We start from the raw sequence: 27,752 nt of genomic DNA on the forward strand, positions 1-27,752 counted from the left end.
CCAATATAAAATTACTGGAAATTAAAATTTGATAAGAATAAAGAAAATAATAGTGTATATACAAACCAAAAGTAGTATTATACATATTACAAAATGGTTTGTTCCACTTTGTGTACTTTACCTATGAAAGTTAACCTAATGGGCTTTCCCACACCAGTGTTCAGAGGACTTGACATGGCATGATCTTAGCTATCTGCAAACACTTAAGTAGTCCGTGATATTGCGTTTGTTTATCTCTGTCCACCTTACCTTTCAGCTGACTCCATGATAATGAGGTATATAAGGTGCCCTGGGGAACATTTGATATGGGCTCTAACCAGGACTGTTTACCGTATATACAGAATGCATACTTCTGACTTGTATAGTGTTGGTCAAAAAATGTCTTTTTTTCTCTCAAGATTATTGAAAAGCATGTTTTTTAAATGCAACCATGTCTTTGGGTTTGAGAGTAAAATATTTTTTTATGTGACACATAGTGTTTGGCAGTATAGATGTCCTGCATCTGCCATTTCCATAACTCCTTAACCACTGGGTGGAAATTCACAAGTCTTTGTAGTTATGTTGCACCTTAGTCTTACCACTGGCTTGTAGTATTAAGCTTTCAGCATTTACTGGTCCAGCTAATGCAGGTTGTCATGACAATTCCAACTCCTGGCTGCATGGTGACCATTTACAGGAATTGTGTCTTTGTTGGCTCCAGTGACTGGGGTCACTGGGATGTGGTCAAATATCATATGTACAAATATTTAATTACATGGACATTTTAATATATATTTTTATGTCCTCTCCCCACTGTTTAACTTGAGCGCTGTCCTTGATCTTTACAAACAACAAAAGAAAAGTTTTGTGGAATGAAATAAAAAAAGATAGTGAGTTTGATAAGCTATCTCCAGATATGTATTCACAATATTTGTGTATGTGACAATGAATATTGGAGGCATATAGTGTACATTTATAATAAAAAAATAATAATGACTTTATTTAAAGATGGTAACAATTAGCTGGGAACTAATCTACCTTGAGGCCCTCATAAAAAGGAATTTATTTATTTTAGCTGCATCTCTGAAGCCACTGGATATATTGGGTTTGGAAGAAGGAAATATATTGGGCATTTCTAATCTCAAATGGAAAACTATTCCGGAGCAAATTTCCACTGTATAGGAAACTTTTTCTAAATAATTCCTTATTTGGTTGGGAATTTTATACAGTATGATAGACATCGATCGCAGGTGGGGAGTATTACCAGGTAGCCTATACTGGAATAGTGATTGCAGATATTCTGAAGTACTATTATTGGATATCCTGTACATTAATTTGGCTTTTCTCAAAAGGATTCGGTCTTTATTAGGTAATATTTTTAACTTACAAGCTAAATTTTCCTTGCTTTCTTTCTGGATTGATATTAGCCTAATTGCTTTTTTTTGAAGATGTGCCAGCTATGCTATGTTTTTATAATTTGAATTACCCCAATCTGTATTACAGTAGTCTAAATAGGGTTGTATGTAACTGTTATAAAATAGTTTACTGTGCCTTTCAGGGAGAAAATGTTTTATCCTACTGAGAAGCTATAAACTTGAATTGATGTTTTTTGCCGATATATTTGGTATGTTCAGTCCATGATAGGTTATTATCTACCAAAACGCAAGTGGTCTGTCATGACAGACATTTGCATTTGCAAATTTTTATCCTTCCATGTCAGACATAGTTCATCACTATCAAGATTTATCCTTTTTTTGCTGTGTTGAGATAAGTAATATTTTAGTTTTACCAGTATTTACCACCATGCCATTGCATGTGCACCAGTTGTCCAGTTTGTTTATTTTCATTCTATAAACTTAAAGAAATTTTGAGTTCCTGCTTTGTGTTTTGGATGTCTGACAATGTTGTGTCTGTAGATGATATTGAGTCCCTTAGTAAAAGAGGTAGGTCATTAATAAATAAAATAAACAGTAATTGACATAGAATTGAGCCATGTGGTGCTCCTTATCTAATTGTTCCAGGTTTCTGACAGAACATTATTTATATAAACATGTTGTGTTCTCTCACTTAAGTATGGAGTAAACCATCAAACTGTATTTTCATCACATTGGTAGATTTTCAGTTTCTTCAAAATAATTTCATGATCCACCATGTCAAAAGCTTTCCTGAAATCTACAAATACAGACCCTATTATTCTACATTGGCCAAGTGTTTGAAGCTATTTATCAGTCTCACATGAATGTTTCTGTCTCCATCCTGTATGTATATCTCAATGTGCTTATGCACCTTTCTTTGGATTGTTTTGAAACTTGATAGATATTGTTGACTCATAATCATCAAGTACATATCATTTTGTCTTTATGCTCCAGTGTGTTTTTGTTTCTTCAAAATTATTTCCATTTTGGTCTTTTCAGGTAACTGTAGTAATATTACCCAGATTGTTCAGTTTTTGGTGGATGAGCATCTGTGTGTGAAGAAAATAGTCATATATCAAAAAGGTCTTGAAAATAACAGTCAATGACATGTCAAAAACAATCATTAGAATACCTGCAAATTTAATATTATTTCTGAAACTTTGTGCTGAAAACAAATTGAAGAAATCTTTTGCTTCCAGTTGTCGGCAACTTTTGCATACGTTGCTGTTAGTGATGACATATTGTTATGAAGTTATTTTGCTGAAATAATAACCATGGGCTTGATGGCAGTTCAGAAAGGACATTTTTATGTCCAAGGTTTTCTTTATAGCATGTGATGGTCGAGGACATTCTGATTGATGCTATATATAATAATTCTTGGTTGTGCAGCTTGTTGCACAGCTTTTAATGAAGTGCCATGAAACTTTGCAGAGATTACTGACATGAGATCAACATGCACATATTATTCTGTCAAGATGTTGTGATGCAGTTTTCCAGAGTTATGCCCCTTTCTTTTGTTTGGTGTATGTACTGTATATGATAATTGATAGGTGTGTAACTTGTCTTACATCATTTTACGAATTTCTCTGAATCATGACAGACATTATTGACTTGCAGTCACCATGTGTTCATGGTTCTGTTGTCATTTTTGGGTGAGTTTCTCCAGAGTTATGTCCCTTTTTATGTTAAATTTTTGTACATGTACTATTTTACCAATATGCTCATTATTGTGTACGCAAGCAGGCCCCTAGTTTTATATGAATTGCTCTGTTACTTTGCAGACATTATTGACATAAGTGAATATGTGCATATGGTTATGTTGTTATGCTCTGATGTGTTTTCCCCCAGTTTTGCCCTTGTTTGTGTTGAATCTGTACCAGTATGTCATGTACTTGTATGGATAGTAGTCCCACAGCTTTTGATAAATTGCCATGAAACTTGGTATTTCTCTGGTTTGTTGTTTCAAAATTGTGTGGATGTTTATTGTCATAGTTTGTCCAGATTGTGAGTTTTCTTAAAAGCCAAATATGTTAACAGTATCTCTTATGTAAAAAGCCCATGAATCCAGCCTGGTAAATGTGGGGAAAACTTGGGGTAGGGGTTTATTTATTATTGGAAATTTAGCTTTCTTACATTAAAAAATTGGCCTACATTTTGAAAAAGATTGAAATGGACTTATCATTGGAGAAATATGGGGTAGATAGGAGTTCATTCATGGTTTCACGAAATGCAGTCTCAGTAAGATGGCACTCTACAGTTTTGTATTTTGCATAGGTTAAAATTTTAAAGAAAAAGAATTTCCCTGGGTGTCCTCATTGGTTATACTGGCTATTTAAAAAAGACCTTGTATATCTTTGGTATTGTTCATAGAATCTTAATTCCCTTTATTTTGGTGTATGATTGATGGGTGTAATATGGGTTATAGAGTATACAGCTTGGCTTTACTCCGGATTTGCACCTTTCAAAAACTGCTATCTCCACTTGGTCATTTTTAATTCCTTGACTTCACAGGTAAATTGTAAAAAAAAGAAAGGGCCAATAACATTTTTTTACATTTGATATATGTAGTAATTCATCCATTTCACTTTCCGAAGCTGGTATTGACTAGATGGGCAAAATTAATTTTCCCTGTTTTAATAGGTGCTAAAGATAGTGTACTTTAGATTAATTCAGGCTGATTTTTTTAGCACAAGGAAGCACTTTTTTTTAGTTCGCAGTGTGCTTGGATCATGTACCACTGGAATGGTACAGTATGCAAAGAAACGTCAGCCACATTACATCAAAGTAGCAGAGTGTTAGCTCTACTTGGTCATTTTCACATCCTGAACTTCAGAGGTAAATTGTATAAAAAAAGAGCTGATAACTTTTTGTACATTTAATATATTTGGTAACCCATTCATTGCACTTTCAGAAGCTGGTATTGTCTAATCTGGCAAAATTCATTTTCCCTATTTTAATAGCTGCTATGTATAGTGTACTTTAGACTAATTCAGGCTGATTTTTTAGCACAAGGGAGCAGTCATTTTAGTTAGTAATGTGCTTAAATCATGTACAGTTTCCAAAAGTACAATATCCAAAGAAATATCATCCACATTACATTAATGTAGCATAAAGGTATGCCACCATTCTCTCCATTGTGCATGTTTTAAATGCAAACAGCTTCACCTTACATACATCATTTTCTCAAAAGTACACAATAACTGGTGAGTGCCCTCTTAGTCATATCCACCATACTATTTGTCAAGCATATAACCCACAGTCCCCTGATAGACCTATAAGCCATTTCAGTCACATATCAGTACCTAAAAAGTGATATGCATACTAAATAAAGCAAGTGTACAAAAGGAGTGATGCTGAAGTGTTATCATTTGTAGATAGAGTTCTCAGTAGTGATAATGATTTAAGTCCTACTTTATTCCACTAGATCACATTATCTAAGTATGACCAAGATTTGGTCATTTCACTGTTACATGCACCTCCTTGCAATTTAATTTTGGGTTGCAGCCAATTACAGTGAGCTAATAATGTGTTTCATTTACTAAGTTACACCTGCCTGACAGAGTGGTATAGTGCAGTTAAGGGAAGTCATAGAAGTGTACTGTCTTATAGGCAAGGTTTCGAATTCTGTGGTAGACTATTAGGAAAATGATGTCATACATCATTGTAGGTGTGTTGTATGCAAAATGTAATTATTATAGGGTCGTTTTTATGTTAAATCGTGTTATAATCAATTGTAACAAACCAGTTAGTACAATTAAGTTAAATACAATCCATGTAAACACATAAACTAGGTATCAGTTTACAAATTCCATATCAAAATGTAGCCAGTATATACCTGTATATTATGTTGTACAAAGGACAGTGCTACCTGTGGTATAGGGGGTTTCACGGTTGCAACGGAGTTACTGATCATAGCGCCTAAAATTACCTCCCTTAGCTCCAATGCGCATGCCTACACAAAATTTCCAGTTCTGGATAGTTCACCGTTCTACACTTGGTTGGCGAACCATAGTCAATGAAGGAAGGTATCTTAGCTGTACTACAGATCATTATGGTTAAACGAATGAATCAAGTATATATGTCAAACATCTTTTGTTCATACTAGGAGAATAATTATAGACATTAAATCAGATAATTAGATTCAGTGTCCATACTTAAATTATATCAGATAATTAAATAATATTTACTTTCCATACTTAAATGATATCAAATAAATAAATTAAATACACTGTCCATACCTGATAATATAGATTCATTATCCATAATTTCAGATACATTTGTAGGAACATTTCACTCTACTCTCCGATTTTAACCATTTATTGCACATTTTTAGTTATATAACTTCAACAAAAACAAGCTCAACAATTTGCATTTTTCGTACATTGATATATCTTTCTTTCTCAGTTACTTTCGCAAGGCTAATAGTTCGTTTATAACACGAGTTAAGAAAGTTATAAATCAAGTTCGATAAGAAAATTATAATATGAATTCGATGCGTCAGCTGATTTGTAATGCTGAATTTTTTAAACCAGAAGTTTTTTATTTAAAAAAAAATGGAACACAGTATTTTAATGTATTCAGAGGAACTTAACAAAGCAATAATTACAGTAGCTATCGTAACGATAAAGGAGTGTAATTAATGCGGACAGAATATTTATTCATATTTGGGTGTAAATATCATACAATATTCAGATTAATTAACATGCCCAATGATTTTAGTTTTCATTTTCTTTTTGACTTTTGAAACATCAAGTATCGAACGGTACATGAAATAACTTTCAGCATGATTTTTCTTTGCTTATGCTGACATGTAATAACTCAAATTTGCTGGGGTCTGTAGACAACATTTCTGATTGCCACCAGCAAATTCATCTAGAACAGCCTTCTTAAAATTAGTTTAATTCTGTTTAACTTTCCTTGCATCAAATATGTAAGTTTGAAAGATCCAATTATTTCACAGATTCCGTCATATTACTTTGGTTCGCCTTTTAAATCAATATTGATCCACATGACCGGATGTGACATTACAAACAGTATGATTTAAAAAAGAGACTGCTTGTAAGAACATACTTAGCAAGTCAGTAATGAATGGATACTAACAAATATTCATATTTGTTGTCTTTATCTATCAGTCACTCTTTCTAACTTAGCATCATTTTATACTCGTTTTTAACCATCAATATATTTTTCCAAATTGTATACTCTAAAATTTCCAGCCATTCAAGGAAATAAAATTAAAATAATCATGAAGGAGACTCATACGTGCGCCTGTCTTTTCAAGCGTGGTTGACATTTGTGCATTTTGAAAAAACTCAAATTATTTCATGAAAAGTATAATGAACATTAATACAAAAGCCAAGGAAATAAAATTAAAATAATCATCAAGGAGACTCGTACATGCGCCTGTCTGTTCAAGCGTGGTTGACATTTGTGCATTTTGAAAAAACTCAAGTTACTTCATGAAAAATATAATGAACATTAATAGAAAAGCAACATTCAAAATCAATAATAAAAGAACCTTCAGAAGTTAGAATTTTTTTCTCGTTTTCGTTCAACCTCCATTAACTGCTATAATTGAAGCTGTACAAAACAAACATATTTTCAATATTCTTCAACCGAGATCACTTGCAAGAACTTTTTACGCAGCGATACACTTTCACACAATCGAATAATACAAACTAGAGCATAAGGTAGTAATGGAAAGATAATGCAGTTCTGAAATGGGCAGATAATATTTATTTGAAAGCTGGGAGCAGCACAAGTTTGTGAGAAAAAAATAAAAGATGTAAAAATAATATAATTTCTTTTTAAGATAGTGAGATATCGATCATGCTTGCATAATGTGAGCGGTGTGTTACATTTTCTTGATCTACATCTGCCATCTTAATTGATTGAACTACCTGGAAGTGAGTTGCACTGGTATGCCCTCTGGTGTTTTCATGGGGAGATACTAACCGTGAAACCCCCTATACACTTTATTACTTGGCATATACACATTGTTACCTGTCTTACACAAGGGACAGTTTTACCTGTCTTACACAAGGGTCTGTCTTACCTGTATTATATAAGAGTGTTACCCATCTTACACAAGTGACTGTCTTACCTGTCTTGTATAAGAGACAGTGTTGCCTTTCTTACACAAGTGATTGTTTTACCTGTCTTATGCAAGAGATAGTGTTACCTGTCTTACATGGAAGACTTTGTTATATCTTTTAGACAGGTAACAGTCTCTCATACACCATCCCTTATATAAGACAGGTAACAAAGTCTCTCATGTAAGACAGGTAACTCTGTCCCTTGTAAAAAGATGGGTAACAAATTCTCATGTAAGATGGATAACACTGTCCCTTGTATCAGGTAGGTAACAAAGTTTATCATATAAAACAGGTAACAAAGTCTCTCATATAAGACAGGTTAATACTGCCCCTCATTTAAGATAGGTAACAAATTCTCTTGTACAAGACAGGTAACACTAACTTCACAATTACATGTTCAGGGTGTTCTTTCAAAATTAAATGTGAATCATTGGGACTTATTTTTTGGTGAAGTTTTGAAATGTGCATGTAGAAATATTCAATTACTTTTGGATTAACTATTGACAGTAATACCTCGTGAATTCGCATTTCTGGATTTGCGAATTCACGGATTCGCGAAATTTTCATTGGTACCCTCTACGTACATGTTTTCTTTATTTTATTGAATTGTACCTTTGTTATATGACTTCTGTGACATATGAAGTTTACCTAGTTTACCTTCCTGACAATGACAAAGAAAACATCAGTCATTAAGTTTACAGTCTCATTCATTACTTGGTTTTACCTTACTGTGAGTGCAAAAGAAAACGGCAGCCAATGAATTAGTATAGAGGTAATATCAGTATACATGTACTGTACTGTAAATGTGCTAGTGTGGCAAATACCCATTAGGCGATACTGTACTCTATTTTTACGTCAACCATTTATTTCTCTTTTTAAGGGTATTGTATTAAGCTAACTTTTAAATGAAATTAAAGTGCTTTGGGAGCATGATTTGGGTCATATTTAGGGTTTAAACCCTAGAAATAAGCATTTATTAGCATTTTTAGTGACTCATACCAAACATTCGCGATTCCTCCTGATCCGCGACTGGTTCTGGAACCTAACCTCGCGAATGTTCGAGGTATTACTGTATACCTGTTTGTAATTAGCATGATTTGATATAGGTACTCCTGTTAGTTAGAATTAATTAAAATATAGAGTGTCTATTTTTATGTGTTAATTCATCTGGCTAGAATACATGGTGCATGCATCCCAAAAACAATTATGGGGCCATTCATGCCATGTGGGTGCATCTATTATTAGAAATGTGATTTTTCTTTATATGACCACTCAATTTCTTTGTTAAAATTCATTGATAGGATTGAAAATGTGTGAGTTTAATATTGTGTACATACTCTTTAATTAATAAGGATATAAACTTTGGTCAGTTATGATCTTATGGGTACAGATGTTGCCAATACTTGTAGAACTTGATCATGCCCTGGATGGGTGGGTGGGCTAAGAAGATAAATTGATAAATAACTCCCGAGTCGTATGTCTCATATGTTGAGAGAACTCAGACATGATGTGTGATCACTGACCAAGTGTCAACCTTTGCCAGAGTGGGATGTGTAATGTCACAGGACCATACCCTGAGTCATAATCTGCATTTGTACTACTGTAATAAATTACCATTTGTACTACTGTAATAAATTACCATTTGTACTACTGTAATAAATTACCATTTGTACTCCTATAATAAATTACCATTTGTACTACTAAATAAATTACCATTTGTACTACTAAATAAATTACCATTTGTACTACTAAATTACCATTTGTACTACTATAATAAATTACCATTTGTACTACTATAATAAATTACTGTTTGTACTACTATAATAAATTACTGTTTGTACTACTATAATAAATTACCATTTGTACTACTATAAAAAATTACCATTTGTACTACTATAAAAAATTACCATTTGTACTACTATAATAAATTACCATTTGTACTACTATAATAAATTACCATTTGTATTGCTAAATAAATTACTTTTTGTGCTACTATAATTACCATTTGCTTGTAAAGAGTTTTGCTTCTACTGATTTAGACTCATCATTTTGACTTTTTTCACAGGACTGTCTATAAAGCAACATACTTTTGTAGATCCTGTCAACAGCAGTATTAAGAAAAATATCTTCATTTCTTAAAATATTTCTTTGGTTTACATCTGTCTTTCTATCCTTTACATGTATCTATCTTTTTGTGTGTCCTTCCTTTTGTCTGTCTACATTTACCTACTTGTATTGGTCTGGAATCTTGAATTATGAATGTAATATTTTCTTGTATCCAATTGATAAAAAAAAATTAATTTTTAGTGTCTTGATTTTTTTCCTTCAGGGATATTCCAACCCAAAATATGCATCTGGTGGTCTTGTAGGTCTGAGGAATATTGGCAACACGGTATGTTTATATTTACTTACATTTAGATGTCTGCAGGGCATTTTGATCCTTTCAGTTTAGAAAATACTGCATTGCTTTTAAATTTGGTGAGGTGTACATGTGTAATTTACGTTCATTGATGTATATGTGGAGGTAATTTGAACTCGTGTATGTATGCGTACATGTAATTTAAATTGAAAAATGTATATGTACACGGAATTTTGGCACATATCAGTAGAGGTTTTGCAGGGTCATTTTGATATTTGCATTAGAACCAGTTTAACCTCTTTATATAATGACAAGGAAAGTACCTATTCAAACGTAAAGTGAATTCTGGACATTTTTCATTAGAACTGAATTTCTTGTAAAGTAAATAAAGAACAATATATTGGTATATACCATATGTACATGCTTATAAGTCCAACTGCAGACCACACAGACCCAGATCTACCATTACATAATGCACTAGCAGATTTCATTATGCAGTGTTTAAAGAGTAATCAGTAGAACAAACAACAGACCCTGATCACTGGTACATTATGCTGTGACAGATTGGAGTCTATGCTGTTTGCTGTTCGATTCAGTTTATAAGCGGTTACATATGGTACCTTTGTTTGTATTATATATTCAATGTAAATTCAAACTTTACTAAATGAGAAATTCGCTAATTCTGAATAGCAGTACTGTACAGATAGATCCCATTCTCCCCAAAATTCAACTTTTGCTTAAATTGTTAAAATTGTGATGTTTTGTATATCCATCTAAACTATCTATGTATTTATCTATCAATCTATGAAAACCTGCCTAACCTTTTGTATATATGGAATTATGGGTAGTGTGGTTAAGCATACTTTGGGGTACAGGGAGAATTTTTCATGGCGGCAACATAAACCTACTCTGTTTTTTAATACATCGTGAGAGGGATTTCTTACTTGCACGGTTTATGACTCTCCTTGCACAGTGAACCACTGTTTAATGTACCCATGCAATGTGTAGCTGACTTAAGCATCATACCCCTCTCTTGCCCCCACTGATATTCAAACTTGGGACCTCTTTTGTGAGAGGCCAGTGTGATAACCACTAGCCACCATCTACCATAATTTATCTCAATTATTTTATTGTTTATGTATTGACATATGTGTCATGTTTTGTTATTTTCTGTTGACATGATATGTTCTTTTCTTGGATTTTTTAAAATTCAAGTTCTGTTTATTGTGTGCAGACATCATGACTTTGTCAGGTTCAGGTTCCACTGATGCAAACTTATTGAATTATCAGTTGTCTTCATTTACAAATTGTGTGGATAAAGAGATAAATCATGTGGATAAAGAGATAATAGTACAGACTGTGCTGCATTTGTAGCCACAATGTGACTGATAGAGGGATGCTTCTTAACACATTAACCCCTGGAGCTTTTTGTCATTTGGGCCTGAAAGTCGAATAGGAAACACATTTTGAAAGCTATTTCTGAATAGACTCGAAAACACCAAATCCCTGGTGATCTTTCAATAATATACTGCCTAGTTGTGTTAGAAACATCATTTTTCATTGGCTATTTGACTCACGCATGAGCAGAAGGATAAAAGTTGGAATTTTTTTTAAAAAAATTTTTTGCTAAACGGAGCCATTATTTTTGTATGGAGACCACTCTATATTCCAAATGCCCATCTTATCCTACTTTTTGCAAAGGCTCATCTGTCTGTTTGCAGTTTATACCGGTGTGCCTTAGATCTGAGACCAAAAAGTCTAAAATCAGGACACAAAATCGGATTCCAACCAATTTTGGGTAGAAAAAAGTCGGATCGAAAAAATGAGATTTTTTATCTGTATTTTGTAGTGCAGCTAGATATTCCAGATTATTTGGTATCATTGTAGAGCTACATCTGTCTACCTTTCTAGATTACCACCCACTTTAGTGTATCATGCATGATCATGATGCTACAGAGCTCAGCAGTAGGCTACTACCTCCTGCCTCGTTAAGTCATCGCTAGGGGTTAATGTGTTAAAATGGGGTATTACAATAGCCCAAAAATATTTCCCTAATTTTGATTGTAATCCCCAGTTTCTGGTTTCAGGAGTCAACCATCCTGATCTGAAAGTATGTGCACTTGTACTTAAGAAAATGCAGAACTTTTGTAGTGATTGTAATGTAAAGAACTGTAAAAAAAAATGAACATCATTGTAAATTATTAGTAAAATATGGCATGCTTGGTTAACAGAAAGAGAGCGCATTTAAGACATCAAGCTGTTGCATTAGTTCCTTGGGTCAGGCTACAAGTTAATCCCAAATGGAATTTTCTCCTTTGGCAGATAATTCAATTATCTTATTAATCATTAACTTAATTAAGCTGATGCAGTCTTCTGTGCAACTCCAGTTGTTGCTCATTAAAGTATATTAGTAATATCTCATCAACATTTGTTATAAATTTTTGTTTATCAACATGTAATAAATGTTAACATTACAGATTTAATATAAAAATTGATAGAAACTGTTAAACAAGTCATTCGTTTTAAGAGATCATTTATATATTCAAGAAATGTATTGAAATTCATTTTTTATTGTCAAATTTTGATTAAATAAATTAATTTTGCATTTTCCCCCAGTGCTTCATGAATTCAGTCCTGCAATGCTTGAGCAACACTCGCCCACTGTTAGAGTACATCCTGAAAGAAGACTACATGTTGGATAAGAACACCACCATTAGTACCATGAAGGGAGCTCTCATGATTGGTAACAATCCTTATAATGTTTTGTAACTGTGTCTGTTTTAGCTGAGATATCACTCCGGTGGTCTAGTTGTTAGAGCACCGGCCAAGTCATACCATATAGTTATAAAAATGGTACTAACAGCTGCTTCACTAGGCTCTCAGCATAAAGACATTAGTGTTAGGACTATTTGGCCTGGTTTTAGGATAATGTGACTGGGTGGGACATCACGCTACATGTCTGCGGCACGATGCCCCAGTGCTTGACGTCACTATAGATGCCACTCTGCAAACATCTTAGCAATATGACTAAAAAATATTTAAAGGCTGTGTTAAAAATCCAAATCACACACACACACACACACACACACTATTAGCTGGGAACTAAAACGTCTTGATCAATTGTTTACATATATGACAGAGTCTATATCCATCTACAGTACAACTTCTTAAAACTGAAAACCCTTTTGACTGTTGAATTTTCAGTTGTTTTGACTTTTCAGTTGACATAATCTCTCTATTTTCACCAAAGAATGAGATATGACTACATGTCCACTCACATACAGGTAGATTTATATATCCTTTAACAAAACATGAATATTCAGTATGCTCTTTAATGCAAATCTTAAATCAGGTGTATTATATTATGACATTATCTATCCATCTATCAATACTTGTTTATTTAGTATAAGACTTTGTAATGCTGGGAGAGACTTTAATGAAACTTGGTGTGAAATATTCACCAGTCTCACAATAACCTGTGTCTAGATAACTTGCATACCTATTTATAAATGTGGGTCAGGCATGCGGACCATATTTTGTTCTTGAAAATACCAAAAATGTTGGCCCCTGTTTGATGAATAGGAAGAAAATCATGGTCATAATTGGTAAATGAAACCTAGATATATCATTTATTACATCATCAAAAATGGTTTGTACCTGGACATTTTTATCAACATCATGTTGTTCTCAGCAATATAATAAGATGTTATATATTTTGTTAAATTTTCTTTCCAAACAAGATTCTTAGTACACTGCAAATACATGTAACATTATTTGACAAAATTTCAGTCAGTGAAAATGGCAATAATACCTACAGGTGGCAACACTTTAATAAATAAATACCAGTTAAATTCATATTATTAGGTGAAATTCATGCTTTAATTCCATTTTTTTTACAAATTTGGTTTCAGTGTAATCTTCATAAATGCAATATGCCCTTTTGTATTCAAATGTGAAAAATGTCACTCTACGGTCACAATTAAATGCCAACCTTGATTTGATGTCCAGTTGGCAGAGGTATTTGAGATGGAATAAAAGAAAAGTTAAAAGGCATGCAAATCCTACCTGTGTAAGAGCAAGCAGTCACAGTCGTATGTTAGGTCAACTCATTTCATTTCATCAATCAAACTCTTATAAATATATATTATGTAATTAATATACTAAAACTACCTTAAATTAGCCTACTCATTCACAGATGTGATCAAAGATAGCCAGGCAACCAAGCGAAATGAGTACCTCATGAATTAAACCCTTTGTTTCACAGATACAGTTCGTAATGGAGAAGTGAATTCCAGAGTTTGTTGTAACTTAAAATTATTGAGTTGGCACGATTTCCTCAAGGATTAGAAGTTTTGCTATTACTTGCAATGAAGTCATGGCATCAGTATTTTACTAATAGGAAAATAATAAAAAGTATTAAGTTTAGACATTGACAGTTGTTTCATAAAATGAATGTCCCTTGTTTTTGATAAAAAGGGCCCTTGTTTAAGTGTCAATCAACAACATCAAAAAACAGTGATATAATACACAATAATGGTTTTTGAGACCTGTTGTCAGTGAACTTTAAAATTTGTAAAATATGTTGTTAGCAATCTTTTAAAATTTTTAAATTTGTTGTTAGCAATCTTTTAAAATAAGTATAATTTCCTGTAACTGCTGAGGATAGATCTATACCAATACTTTTTACCTTGAGGTTCAGCATCTTTGCTTGATTACTGGTAACTTTCATAAGATAGTAAACTGCATAATGATCCCTTGTATGTACATTGTCATTAGATAGTAAATGCATAATGATCCCTTGTATGTACATTGTCATTAGATAGTAAATGCATAATGATCCCTTGTATGTACATTGTCATTAGATAGTAAATGCATAATGATCCCTTGTATGTACATTGTCATTAGATAGTAAATGCACAGTGATCCCTTGTATGTACATTGTCATTAGATAGTAAATGCACAGTGATCCCTTGTATGTACATTGTCATTAGATAGTAAATGCATAATGATCCCTTGTATGTACATTGTCATTAGATAGTAAATGCATAATGATCCCTTATATGTACATTGTCATTAGATAGTAAATGCACAGTGATCCCTTGTATGCACATTGTCATTAGATAGTAAATGCATAATGATCCCTTGTATGTACATTGTCATTAGATAGTAAATGCACAGTGATCCCTTGTATGTACATTGTCATCAGATAGTAAATGCATAATGATCCCTTGTATGTACATTGTCATTAGATAGTAAATGCATAATGATCCCTTGTATGTACATTGTCATTAGATAGTAAATGCACAGTGATCCCTTGTATGTACATTGTCATCAGATAGTAAATGCATAATGATCCCTTGTATGTACATTGTCATTAGATAGTAAATGCATAATGATCCCTTGTATGTACATTGTCATTAGATAGTAAATGCATAATGATCCCTTGTATGTACATTGTCTTTAGATAGTAAATGCATAATGATCCCTTGTATGTACATTGTCATTAGATAGTAAATGCACAGTGATCCCTTGTATGTACATTGTCATTAGATAGTAAATGCACAGTGATCCCTTGTATGTACATTGTCATTAGATAGTAAATGCATAATGATCCCTTGTATGTACATTGTCTTTAGATAGTAAATGCATAATGATCCCTTGTATGTACATTGTCATTAGATAGTAAATGCATAATGATCCCTTGTATGTACATTGTCATTAGATAGTAAATGCACAGTGATCCCTTGTATGTACATTGTCATTAGATAGTAAATGCACAGTGATCCCTTGTATGTACATTGTCATTAGATAGTAAATGCACAGTGATCCCTTGTATGTACATTGTCATTAGATAGTAAATGCATAATGATCCCTTGTATGTACATTGTCATTAGATAGTAAATGCATAATGATCCCTTGCATGTACATTGTCATTAGATAGTAAATGCATAATGATCCCTTGTATGTACATTGTCATTAGATAGTAAATGCATAATGATCCCTTGTATGTACATTGTCATTAGATAGTAAATGCACAGTGATCCCTTGTATGCACATTGTCATTAAGTTGTAAATGCATAATGATCCCTTGTATGTACATTGTCATTAGATAGTAAATGCACAGTGATCCCTTGTATGCACATTTTCATTAGGTAGTAAATGCATAATGATCCCTTGTATGTACATTGTCATTAGATAGTAAATGCACAGTGATCCCTTGTATGTACATTGTCATTAGATAGTAAATGCATAATGATCCCTTGTATGTACATTGTCATTAGATAGTAAATGCACAATGATCCCTTGTATGTACATTGTCATTAGATAGTAAATGCATAATGATCCCTTGTATGTACATTGTCATTAGATAGTAAATGCACAGTGATCCCTTGTATGTACATTGTCATTAGATAGTAAATGCATAATGATCTCTTGTATTTACATTGTCATTATATAGTAAATGCACAGTGATCCCTTGTATGTACATTGTCATTAGATAGTAAATGCACAGTTATCCCTTGTATGTATATTGTCATTAGATAGTAATTGCATAATGATCCCTTGTATATACATTGTCATTAGATAGTAAATGCACAGTGATCCCTTGTATGTACATTGTCATTAGATAGTAAATGCATCATCATCCCTCGTATGTACATTGTCATTAGAATAGCTGCATAATAATCCCTATTGTGTTTACTGTTATAAGATTGTAAACTGCATAATGATTGCTTGTATGTACACTGTCATTTTTCCATTTGTAGCCTATGCAAATATTATGACCTCAATGTGGAAGGACAAGAACACAGCCAACAGCTATGTTTCTCCCAACTCATTCAAGTCACAGATCCAAAAGTTTGCTCCTCGATTTACAGGCTATGCGTAAGTATCACATAGAACTCTTATGGTATAATTTGTATGTCTTTTTTCAGGACAAGGGCAAGTGATTTCCAAGAGTGAGTATGTTTGGGCCATGTAATCCATTGTGCATCATCCGTCATGAGACTGTTGGCTGTTTTTAATTTCTTCTCAATACCACTCGACCAGATTTGGCAGGGAATATTCTGTAATGGAGGTTCTTATAGTTTGTTCAACAGGATCTCGAACTGTCATCAGATATGACCACCACCACCACTACTAAAAGAGAAGAACCTTCAGAACCTTAAAAAAGATTTCTCAAAAACTGCTCAACAGAATTAAGTCAAATTTGACAGAGAGCATGATGGCATTTAGACTATTCAGGTTTCTAAAAATAATATCGATCCACCATCAAAAATGGGTGCCAGTGCTAAAGATGGAAGAAACTATAATGACTTCTTTTCAAAAACTTTTGACAGAATTTGACCAAAGTTACCAGAACATGTCATGGTATGTAGGCCTTTCAGTTAAATACAACGATATCGATCCACTATCAGATATTGCCAACATTGCTATAAAAAAATATTTTTTCTTCTCAAAAACTGTGCATCAGAATTTGATCTGACAGCTAACATTTTCATATGAATACCAAAAGCAAACATTTTCTCATAAACACCTTTCCCTTTTTGTACTTTTGAGGCCAACATTGCTACTGTTACTAAAATTAGAAAACCTGTTTAAAGATGACCTTGCAGAAACAATTGACTAAGTTTGAGAAAAGTCATGCATCCAAGAACATTTAAACAGCTTCTTCTAAAAGAACTGCTGAACAGAATTTGGCTAAAGTTGAGAATTTATCCTGAAACAAAGCTTTTTCAAATTTATACAGATGATGCAAGTCTGCCATTAAATATGGCCACGACTAATAATTCTGTTGTTGACTTCATTTCAAAAAGCACTTGACCAAATTTGATAGAAAACATTCTCATATAAATGTCATTACATTTTATACAAATGATGCAGATCTACCATCTTTAATGGCAGCTGTTCATAAAATGAAAATAGAAAAACTTCAAATTGAATTCTTTAAATGTTGCTGAACAGAATTTGACCAAATGTTATAGAAACTATCCCATCATGGAAGCACTAGCAAATTACATTTTTCCATAATTGCTTCACCAGATCTAAGGAAATTAGCATCTTGGTATGAAGATCTTTAAGCTGTGTTAAAAAAAACACAGTGTTGATTGGTTGTCCATATAGATGAAAATACCAGCCTAGAAAAATCAGAAAATCATTCACATATATTTTGACTGTATGTATCTTTTGTTACTACAGATTTCTTGGCCAACTGCATTTGTGTTGGACTACATGAGCAGTCTCAGGCCCGTTTGGGCCTCTTGCTTATATTTTAATCCACATTATATTGCTGGTTAAGTGGTTTTAAGTGACTCTGGCTATCTCTAAATATATTAAACACTCACAACCGCCCCACACCTCCCCTCTCATCCCCACCCCCTCCTCACCCCACCACCCATATATGTATTAAGAGGCTTTGTCTAAAGTATATGATTGATATCTGTTTGTAGATATGCGCTGAGGTTTAAAATCTGACTGACTCCTAGGATTAGTTACTGTATACACTTGCTTGTGAGTCGAGTCAAAATGCAAACAACAAAGATCCTGATCTGTCATAGCACAATGCACCTGCAGATCAGGGTGTTTCTTGTTTGTTCTACTGATTACTCCTGATCAACTGCACAGACCCAGATTCAGTGCATTATGCAATGGCAGATCTGGGTCTGTGAAGTTTGCAGTTGGACTTGTCTTATAGGTGAGTATATACAGTAGTTAATTTGAGTAGTACCATATATACTCGCAAACTGCAAACAACATAGATCCTGAACTGCCATCGCATAACGCACCTGCATATCAGGGTTTGTGCTATTTGTTCTACTGATTATTCCTTAAAAAAAAGCACATACCCAGGTCTGCTGACTCATTATGTAACAGCAAATCTGGGTCAGTGTAGTTTGCAGTTGAATTTGTCTTATAAGTGAGTATATACAGTAAGCCTGAACATAATTGAGGGAATAATAGAAATGAGTAGATTAAAAGCACATGTAAAATAATAAAGGCCACCAAAAGTATTATTTGGAAAAAGAAAAAGTTTGTAGACACCTCGTAATCAGTTTTATTATTTTAAAGAATATTTGAACTAGCAGTTTTGTTTTGGCTAATATAATCAAGCAGCTTTGTTTTCCATTTCATTCCAGTCTTTTTGATGTTATATTTGAGAGGGAGTGTTTATATTGTATTGAATAGCTTAATTAATTAATTAATTACATGAAATCATATCTTATTGCCATGAATCATCCATAATTGTGGATTAATACAACCTGTTGTTTGGTTTTTGTGTGTGCAGGCAACAAGATGCTCAGGAATTTTTGCGCTACTTGTTAGAAGGTCTTCACGAGGATGTCAATAAAATTGAAAAGAAACCCAAACCTATCACAATTGAAGATCACAACTTTTCAAGGTGAGTAGAATTAAATTCTTACCATTGTAATAATGTATGTCTCTGAGGGTTTGATTGAGGGAGACAAGTTTAACCATTTCACATTAATTCAGATAAATCTAAATGCAAGAATTAAACTCATATTTAAATTATATTGACTTTAAATAGTGTAAGCGTCAGAACAAATGTGATTCCTTTTTATCACATGTCTGATATGAAAGTGTCAGTCAGATTTATATGGGTAAAAATGACTTATCAGTAGGCTGTTGGCTTTAGTTTCGAGTAGGCCTTGAGTAAGCCTATTGGCCTTAGTTTTGAGTAAGCCTATTGGCCTTAACTTTGAGTAGGCCTGTTGCTCTAAATTTTGAGTAGGTCTATTTGCTTTAGTTTTAAGTAGACTGTTGGCTTTAGTTTTGAGTAGACCTGTTGGCTTTAGTTTTGAGTAGGTCTGTTGGCTTTAGTTTTGAGTAGGTCTGTTGGCTTTAGTTTTGAGTTGGCCTTTGTTTTGAGTAAAGAATGGAATATTTCAGCAAAGGTTCTGTAATTAATATGAAGTGAGCAAGGGCAGAATGTTGTGGAATGAAAATTTCCTATATCATATCATTGAAATACAATTTCTACAAGCATTGTTCTCTTTCACACTCAGAAATGGGTAATGTTACCAAATATGTATTTCATTTGCACTTCATTTGCTTGCACTTTCATTTCATTTCCATTCCATTTATGTTGCATTTCAGCTACCATCTTGTCAGATTTTTGTTTTTGGTCTCAGTAATAAATTCTGATTTTGTGTTTAACACTTCCATGGATCTCGTCCTTTCATTTTTTTGTTCATTTGGAATGCTTTTACCAAAGATAGGATTTCTGTTTTTGATTGTATTCATTGGTAGGTACTATTATTCAGTAGTAAGGATTATTGCTTTCATATTTTGTCTTGTTAAAAGTGTTCTTTATTGAAATAGAAAATGACTAAAAGTAATAGCAATAAATTTATGATATATAACTACAACCACAGTAATTGTAGAAATATAATTGTAGAATATTTGTCAGAAAATTATATTTTGTTTTATTTAAATAAAAATTGTACAGATACAACTACCAGTGGCTGTTTTAGGAACAATTTATGGATCAGTCATTAATCTGTTTTTTATGTTTTTTTCACATGTGCATTCTCAGTTCCTTCTGCATTCCATTCTTGGTTCATGTTACCCACTTCAGGGTCATTATTATTTTCACAGTAGTATTCAAACATCTCCTGCACAGTGCTTTGGGCAGATTGGACAACTATTGATGTTGATCCCTGACAAATGATCATCTTACAGCTGTTTTAGTAAAACATACATGGGACCCAGGAAAGACCTTTCAATGTGGTATACTCACCTATAGATGCAATTTAGAATTTTCTTATGATTTTAATATGAACTCTGTGAAATCCAAGTACCCTGGCATATATTTTTTAAAAACTGCCTTCCCTGGCTACTGTGTATGTTTAAAAAGAACTGCCCTTATCTCGATAAATTCCAAATGTGATACATTTAGTGGCACAGATTTGGACAGAAGTTTGTTTTTAAATTTTGAAGGGGAAAATGTTGGACTCCAATAGTTATGGCTGAAATTTAAGCTTACGATTGGCTGAAATTTAAACTTACGATCACATGTCAATTTTTTTTCTTTCTTTCCCCCATTTTCCTTTTCCTTTTAAGCTGAATGATTCTTTTTACAATGTTTATCATCTGACATTCTTTGGTGAGGTCTCCACACATTTATTTATCTTTTGTAAGAAAACTCATTTTAAACAAATTGGATTTTTGACACATAAGTGTTGCTTTAACCGATTCTGCCCTTATCCCGTCAGTAGGCATGATGAGGCTGTACCCTACTTCCATGCTCTGCAGCATCAAGGTAAAAAAAAGCAGACAGATATAGCTCTAAAATGATACCAAATGATCTGTAAGTTCTAGTTGCACTACAAAATACAGAGGGAAAAACCTAAAATTTTTTACCAGTTTTTTTTTTCTCACCCAAAATTTGCTCGTGGTCGGAATGTGATTTTGTGTCTGGATTTTAGACCTTTTGGCCTCAGATCTAAGGCAGACTGGTCTGAACTGCACACAGACAGGTGATCCTTTGCAAAAACAAGGATAAGGTGGGCATTTGGAATATAGAGCAGTCTCCATACGAAAATGATGGGTCCATTAAGCAAAAAAAAAAAGAACTCCCAACTTTTACCCTTCTGCTCATGCGCAAGCAAAATGACCAATGAAAAATGATGTTTCTAATACAGCTAGGTATTAGTCTCATGGAAAATCTGTTGAGAGCCGGTGTATTACGATGTATTCAGAAATAGAGGCCCAAATGTCTTTCCTACACACATTTCAGGCAAAAACAACAAAAACCTTCGGGGCCGAATGAGTTAAGCATGGATGGCCATAAAATGTAACCTGGAAGACCAATCATTAATTGGAGGTGGGAGGTGAAACTTGAAACTTTAACATTATATGTTTTGATGCAAAAAAATTCAACTTAATTTTTTTCTGAATTTTTTTCATTTATTTGAATTGTTATTATTTATCATTCACTATTATCAGGAAAGAAACTTCCATTAACATGTGTTGTTTTCTTTAATTAATAAAAAGGATTTTTTTCATTTCTATTTTTAGATGCATCTTATTGGAACATGAATATACCTAGTAGTGGTGTAGAGATATATCAGTGTATCAGTGCATATCAGTACACTACTGTATCCCAATTTGTATCTGTACAAAGTCTTCCATAAAGGTACTTTAACCCTGTCTGTCTGTTAGACTGGCTGTGGATATGTTACTCAGAATATTTCTTAAGATTATGAAAGAACACTATAACCAGTTAAGCACATAGTTTAGTGATCATGAGGGTCAATCACTGTTGAACAAACCTGAACCAGGTCTTATATATTCCAAAAGCAGACAAAGAGCACTGTTTGCACTCACTTCAGTTTTAAATGAAAGGAAGATTGTGAAATGAATAAATCGTCAGCAGTATGCCATTGAGCTATTCTGAAGGGACTACATGTAATCTGGCCATGAACCTGTTAATATCATCCATCTGCAAAAGTTGGTCTTAAGCTGCAGACTTTAATTTCTTAATGCACTGACAGTCCTTCTCATTTTTTTCCCTCATTAAGGAGAAACAGCTTGTCAGCTTGTTATTTATTATAATACAACTTTCAGGCTCGGCAAATTACACTGAGAGTTGGTATCATATTGACTTTCAAAATGGTCAGTTTAGTACAAAAATACATATTGATACATATTGCAATATGATCATTTGTATTGCAATATGATTTCAGCTGATAATACTCACTCCTAATACCTAGATTAACAACATGTTGAATAATACATGCCTGTGGTAGCTAATTGTATCGAAACATAGAAATCATTTTGTCAGGGGGCCCCAGAGTGGTCTAAAGCACTCACCATTATGGATCATTGCCATCTCACCTCTGTCTGTGTGGGTTCGAGTCTCAGGTTCGGCCAATATGAGCATGTGAGAAAGCTTGCCAGTAGCTTCCCGTGAGTCAGTGATTCTTTCCAGGGTTTTCCCCATGTTCTTTCTCCACCATTTATACTGACCGCCATGTGTATCCTATCTTATGCTGAAAAATGGCGTTAAACCCTACAACAACAACAGCAACATTTCGTCAGCATCACATGAGGTCAAGTTTTGCATTAGCTTTGTTATGCCCTCTCCCAAATGTGGTAGGACATATAGAACTACCCTTGTCCATCTCTCATTGTCTTTCCACTGAAGTTTTGCATTTAAATTAGTATTCAGGCACTGAGGTAGGGCATCTGTGCTCCGTGAACACACATTTCTACTCAGGCAGAGCTGTTCAGGGTGCCTTAGGTGTTACTATTACACATAAGACAACACAGTTTGGTTAACATATTTTTAAGAGTGTGAATGAACAATAGATATATCAAATATTTTAATTTGTTTTAGTGACTCTGATAAAGCAAGAGAATACTGGAAAGCCTACTTGAGATGTGATGATAGCAAAATTGTTGGTAAGTCCAGTTTCCAGGAGAAAAATATATATTGATTTTTATACCATCGCAAGGATTTTGTAGACATTGTGATGCAAGTCAGTAGCTGGTTACAAAACAGTAAGATTTTATCAGTGTGATGCAGTACAGTCATCTATTTTAAAAAACATCAGTGTGATGCATTTTCAGCTCACCTGTTACAATCCAATGCAACCACAGCATGCTCATTTAAAATTTTGAATGAAAACTGAAAACACTGTTTGATGAACAAATTGATATACTAGGTTATTAATATTGGCCAGCAATTTTTTAACTAAGTCACCACTCACACAAACACTCTCTCTCTCTCTCTCTCTCTCTCTCTCTCTATATATATATATATATATATACACACACACACTCTCACACACACACACACATATATATATATATATATATATATATATATATATATATATATGCAATTTTTAGTTTCCATTGTATTACATAGTGATTGTGTAGATTGCTTCCATTCTCAGTGAATGTATACACAGTACAAATAATGCATCATAACCAGCTTAAATGAACCATGCCATTGTAATAAATGAAAAGTCAAGTATATATAATAGATGAAAAATCAAGTACATGTAGAATAGATGAAAAATAAAGCACACTGATAATAGATGAAAAGTCAAGTACATGTAGAGTAGATGAAAAATCAAGTACATATATAATAGATGAAACATCAAGTAAATATATAATAGGTGAAACATAAAGTACATATGGTATTAAAAAAAAGCAGACAGATATAGTTCTAAAATGGTATCAAATAATCAGGAAGTTCTAGTTGCACTACAAAATACAGAGAGAAAAACCTCCTTTTTTGGACCCTTTTTTTTTTCCACCCAAAATTCGCTTGAGATGGAATGCGATTTTGCGTCCAGATTTTAGACCTTTTGGCCTTGGATCTAAGGCATACCAGTCTTAACTGCACACAGACAGGTGAACCTTTGCAAAAACTAAGATAAGGTGGGCATTTGGAATAAATTGCGGTCTCCATACGAAAATGATGGGTCCATTAAGCAAAAAAAAAAAAAAACACCCTCCAACTTTTACTCTTCTGCTCATGTACAAGCAAAATAAACAATGGAAAATAATGTTTCTAATACAACTAGGCATTAGTCTCATGGAAAATCTGTTGAAAGTTGATGTATTACGATGTATTCAGAAATAGCCCCCCAAATGTCTTTCTTATGCACATTTCAGCCCAAAACAACAAAAACCTCTGGGGCCGAATGAGTTAAGGCAGGGGAACTTTTCTACTTTTTAGGTACCATTATGGCAATATTTATGATTATATACAGTGGAGCCTCACTAATCCTGACACATTCTTTCCCAGTGAATATGTCCGGATTAACGAGTTTTCCAGATAATTGAATCACACACATTTATGTTTTACGATGTCATCGCACTGTATACATGTACATGTATGTGCTGGTGTATATTTTGAATGGCAACTTTTGGGTGATCTTTGTGCTGGCAAATCTTCTTTATGCTGGCCAGTATCTCTACTCTTCTATGCTTGCTTGATGGTGTCACCATAATATATGTAAAAAGTACAACAAATACAAACTGATATCTCGCAGTTAAATATGTTATGGTAAACTAATAAAATGCTGCCATTTTTATAAGTCGTATTTTACAGCTGTTATAGCTGCTAACGAGCTGATAATTGATGTCACCATTTTATTCGGAAATGAAGTCCTATACTGTCCACAGCTTAAATCAATCAACTGTATTTGTACAGCCATCAATAAATTGTATTGTTACATACAGTTGGTAAAGAGGCTTAATGACACACTTAATTTATTTACCATATGTTATGTCAAAAAGCGTTTACGATTTTAGCCCAGTTTGTTTATTTTATTATTAACACCCCATCGGTGACTAGCTTAAACAGACATTGGTTACAATCTGGTCACACTACTTAGTTTTTCCACACACATGATCAATTGATAACTTTAACATAACACTTGAATTTACACACCTCCAGATTTGCGTAGATGAATCTGTATTATCCGACTAACTGTATTTTCATATACAATTTTTTGAATTTTCTTATATTTGGACAGAGTATTTCCGGATTATCGATACAAGTTTTAAAGTAATTTTACATTATGGTCCCAGATTTTGATTTCTGGATCTGGAACACAGATTTCTTGATTAACGAAGCAAATTAACGTTTAGGAATTCAGTTCCCATTGAATTATGTCCGGATAGCAAGGTTTCTCGATAAGCGGAACCTGGATTAACGAGGCTCCACTGTAGATGAATTTTCACAATTATCAGGAACCTTTAAGCAATATTTTTTTAAAAAAATGCTTTTTTTCCTTTTATCAGGTGCAAAATTCTTCTCTCATGTACAAGTTTACATTTTGTTGATGATGGAAATGGAAAAAACACGCTTACTGATCATGACTCTGTGCCTTATATCAAATTATTATTATGCTAGAAATGTGTTCTTTTTTTAAAAGGGGAAGAGAAAGAGTTTCACTTAAGGCTGTAATGCTGGACAATGTAGTAAAATGTAGTAAACAGCTACATGATGACACAGGCAATTTCTATAATTATGGTCCCCTTTGAAAAGCTAAAAATAAATAAATCTAATTTGATGCTATTGGCCATATTCCTCAAGGGGTTTTGTTTTTCTACCAGTATGACAATTGTGTTAATAACACTCTATGCTATTCTTTGAAATGTGAAAAAAGGCAAGAAACCTTAATGGAATTAAGGCTCCACTGGAAATCATCTTAATGGGTTATGACAATTGAAATGTTAATAAACTTAATTGCAGTATTGATTTCCTGAGGCAACTAAATCGCTATAGTAACACTGCATGCAGATGCAACAGTGGTACCAGTGGAACAGTCTTCCATATGCATGGTTTATAATAATGGAACTTAGAATGCCTTGCAAGTCCCATCCAGTCATTCATTTATTGCTAAAGAGAATGTCTCACACATATTATACTGTATCAACTAACATGCAGTGTACTGTAAACAGTGAAGACCCTTGATTCACTGGCATGAAATCATAAAAATGTCTGTGTAAAACTGTAGTGGCTGGTTTACTATTGTACAGTAGAACCTGTCTTGAAAGACCACCCCTTCTGCCAAAAAATAATGGTCTCTCAAGACAGGTGGTCTCTCATAACAGGTCATAACTTTATGTAATCAATAAATCTGCATGGAGATCATGGTCTCTCAGAACAGGTGGTCTCTCATAGCAGTGGTCTCTTAAGACAGGTTTTAATGTATTAGGTAGCAACAGAGCAGTCTATCTATTTATATTGTTTAGAACGGCATGTGAGAGTCAGATGTCATTGATATATATACAGCTGTGTTGGTGTTTCAGATAAGCACATGATTGTCAGATGTCATAATGTTGTGCAGTATATACAATGGTGTCAGTATTCAGATCAGTACATGAGAGTTAGATGTCATAATGATGTATGCACTACTGTGTCAGGGTTCAGATCAGCACATAAATCTCAGATATCATAATGATTTATATACAACTGTATCATCTGGATCAGCAGTTGAGTGTCATGTTATAATGATGTATGCTATGTCAGTGTTAAGATTAGCACACAAGTGTCAGATGTCATAATAATGTATATGTAATTGTATCAGTGTTCATATCAGCACATTATGAGATGTCGTAAGGACTGTTCCCTTTAAATATACATGGTACCCAGGGAAGGCATTTTTCAAATTGTATGCCATGGTACTTTTGATTTCACAGAGTTCATATGAAAATGAAACAAAATTCTAAATTGCACCTGTGGTTGACTTGCCACATTGAAAAATACCTTCCCTGGACCAACATAGTTTTTACTTAAACAGCCCTTATAATGTACATATATTTGTATGAGTCTTTTTTTTAATGTCACAGCATTCACTTATACTGAATAATTAATCTTTTTTATATTTTATTTTAGATATATTTGTTGGCCAGTTAAGAAGTGAATTGAAATTTGAAGAATGTGGACATCGCTCAGTGACATTTGATCCTTTTTGGGATCTTTCACTTCCAATTCCGAAGGTAACTTCTGTTCGTCACTGTTTTCTTTAAATCAAATTATCACTATTGATGTAATCTTAGATGTACAGAAATTAACTAGAGAAATACAAATCTGGAATTGGTCATGGGTTGTTGTCATTGTTGACAACAATTTTAACAATTATGTTGTAATTTTTTCTCATTATTGCATGATCTTTTATGATCCCAAACAATGCACAGTTAATTAGACTGATTTTTACATGTAATATCTCAGATGGCGAAGTTTATGGCATAAAATGAAAATTTGAAGAAAACTGCCAACCAACTTTGTGCAATATTTTTTTCTTACTAATGGTGGTTCCTGGGGTTGAACCTTGAACTACAAAGGTATCAGGTAATTTTGACAAGCTCAGCACAATCCTGGCTCTGAGACAAGTAAAAAAGGGTTCTGTCTATTATTTT

At 33.5% G+C, this 27,752-nt stretch overlaps 1 protein-coding gene across 2 annotated transcripts in view; it reads left to right on the forward strand.

Moving 5' to 3' along the window:
- LOC149793700 (ubiquitin carboxyl-terminal hydrolase 2-like) overlaps positions 1–27,752 on the forward strand; it is a 66,371-nt gene that overhangs the window by 15,318 nt on the left and 23,301 nt on the right. For both annotated transcript variants that reach the window (XM_089967696.1, XM_089967698.1), the window contains exons 3-8: positions 9,819–9,881; positions 12,465–12,591; positions 16,613–16,730; positions 19,132–19,245; positions 23,206–23,270; positions 27,229–27,332. In XM_089967696.1, the coding sequence (XP_089823822.1) occupies positions 9,819–9,881; positions 12,465–12,591; positions 16,613–16,730; positions 19,132–19,245; positions 23,206–23,270; positions 27,229–27,332 (591 nt within the window). The remainder of the gene's footprint in view (positions 1–9,818; positions 9,882–12,464; positions 12,592–16,612; positions 16,731–19,131; positions 19,246–23,205; positions 23,271–27,228; positions 27,333–27,752) is intronic.

Source organism: Sinohyriopsis cumingii, chromosome 8, assembly GCF_028554795.1.
Source record: "Sinohyriopsis cumingii isolate HCF-2022 chromosome 8, ASM2855479v2, whole genome shotgun sequence".
Taxonomy (NCBI): domain Eukaryota; kingdom Metazoa; phylum Mollusca; class Bivalvia; order Unionida; family Unionidae; genus Sinohyriopsis; species Sinohyriopsis cumingii.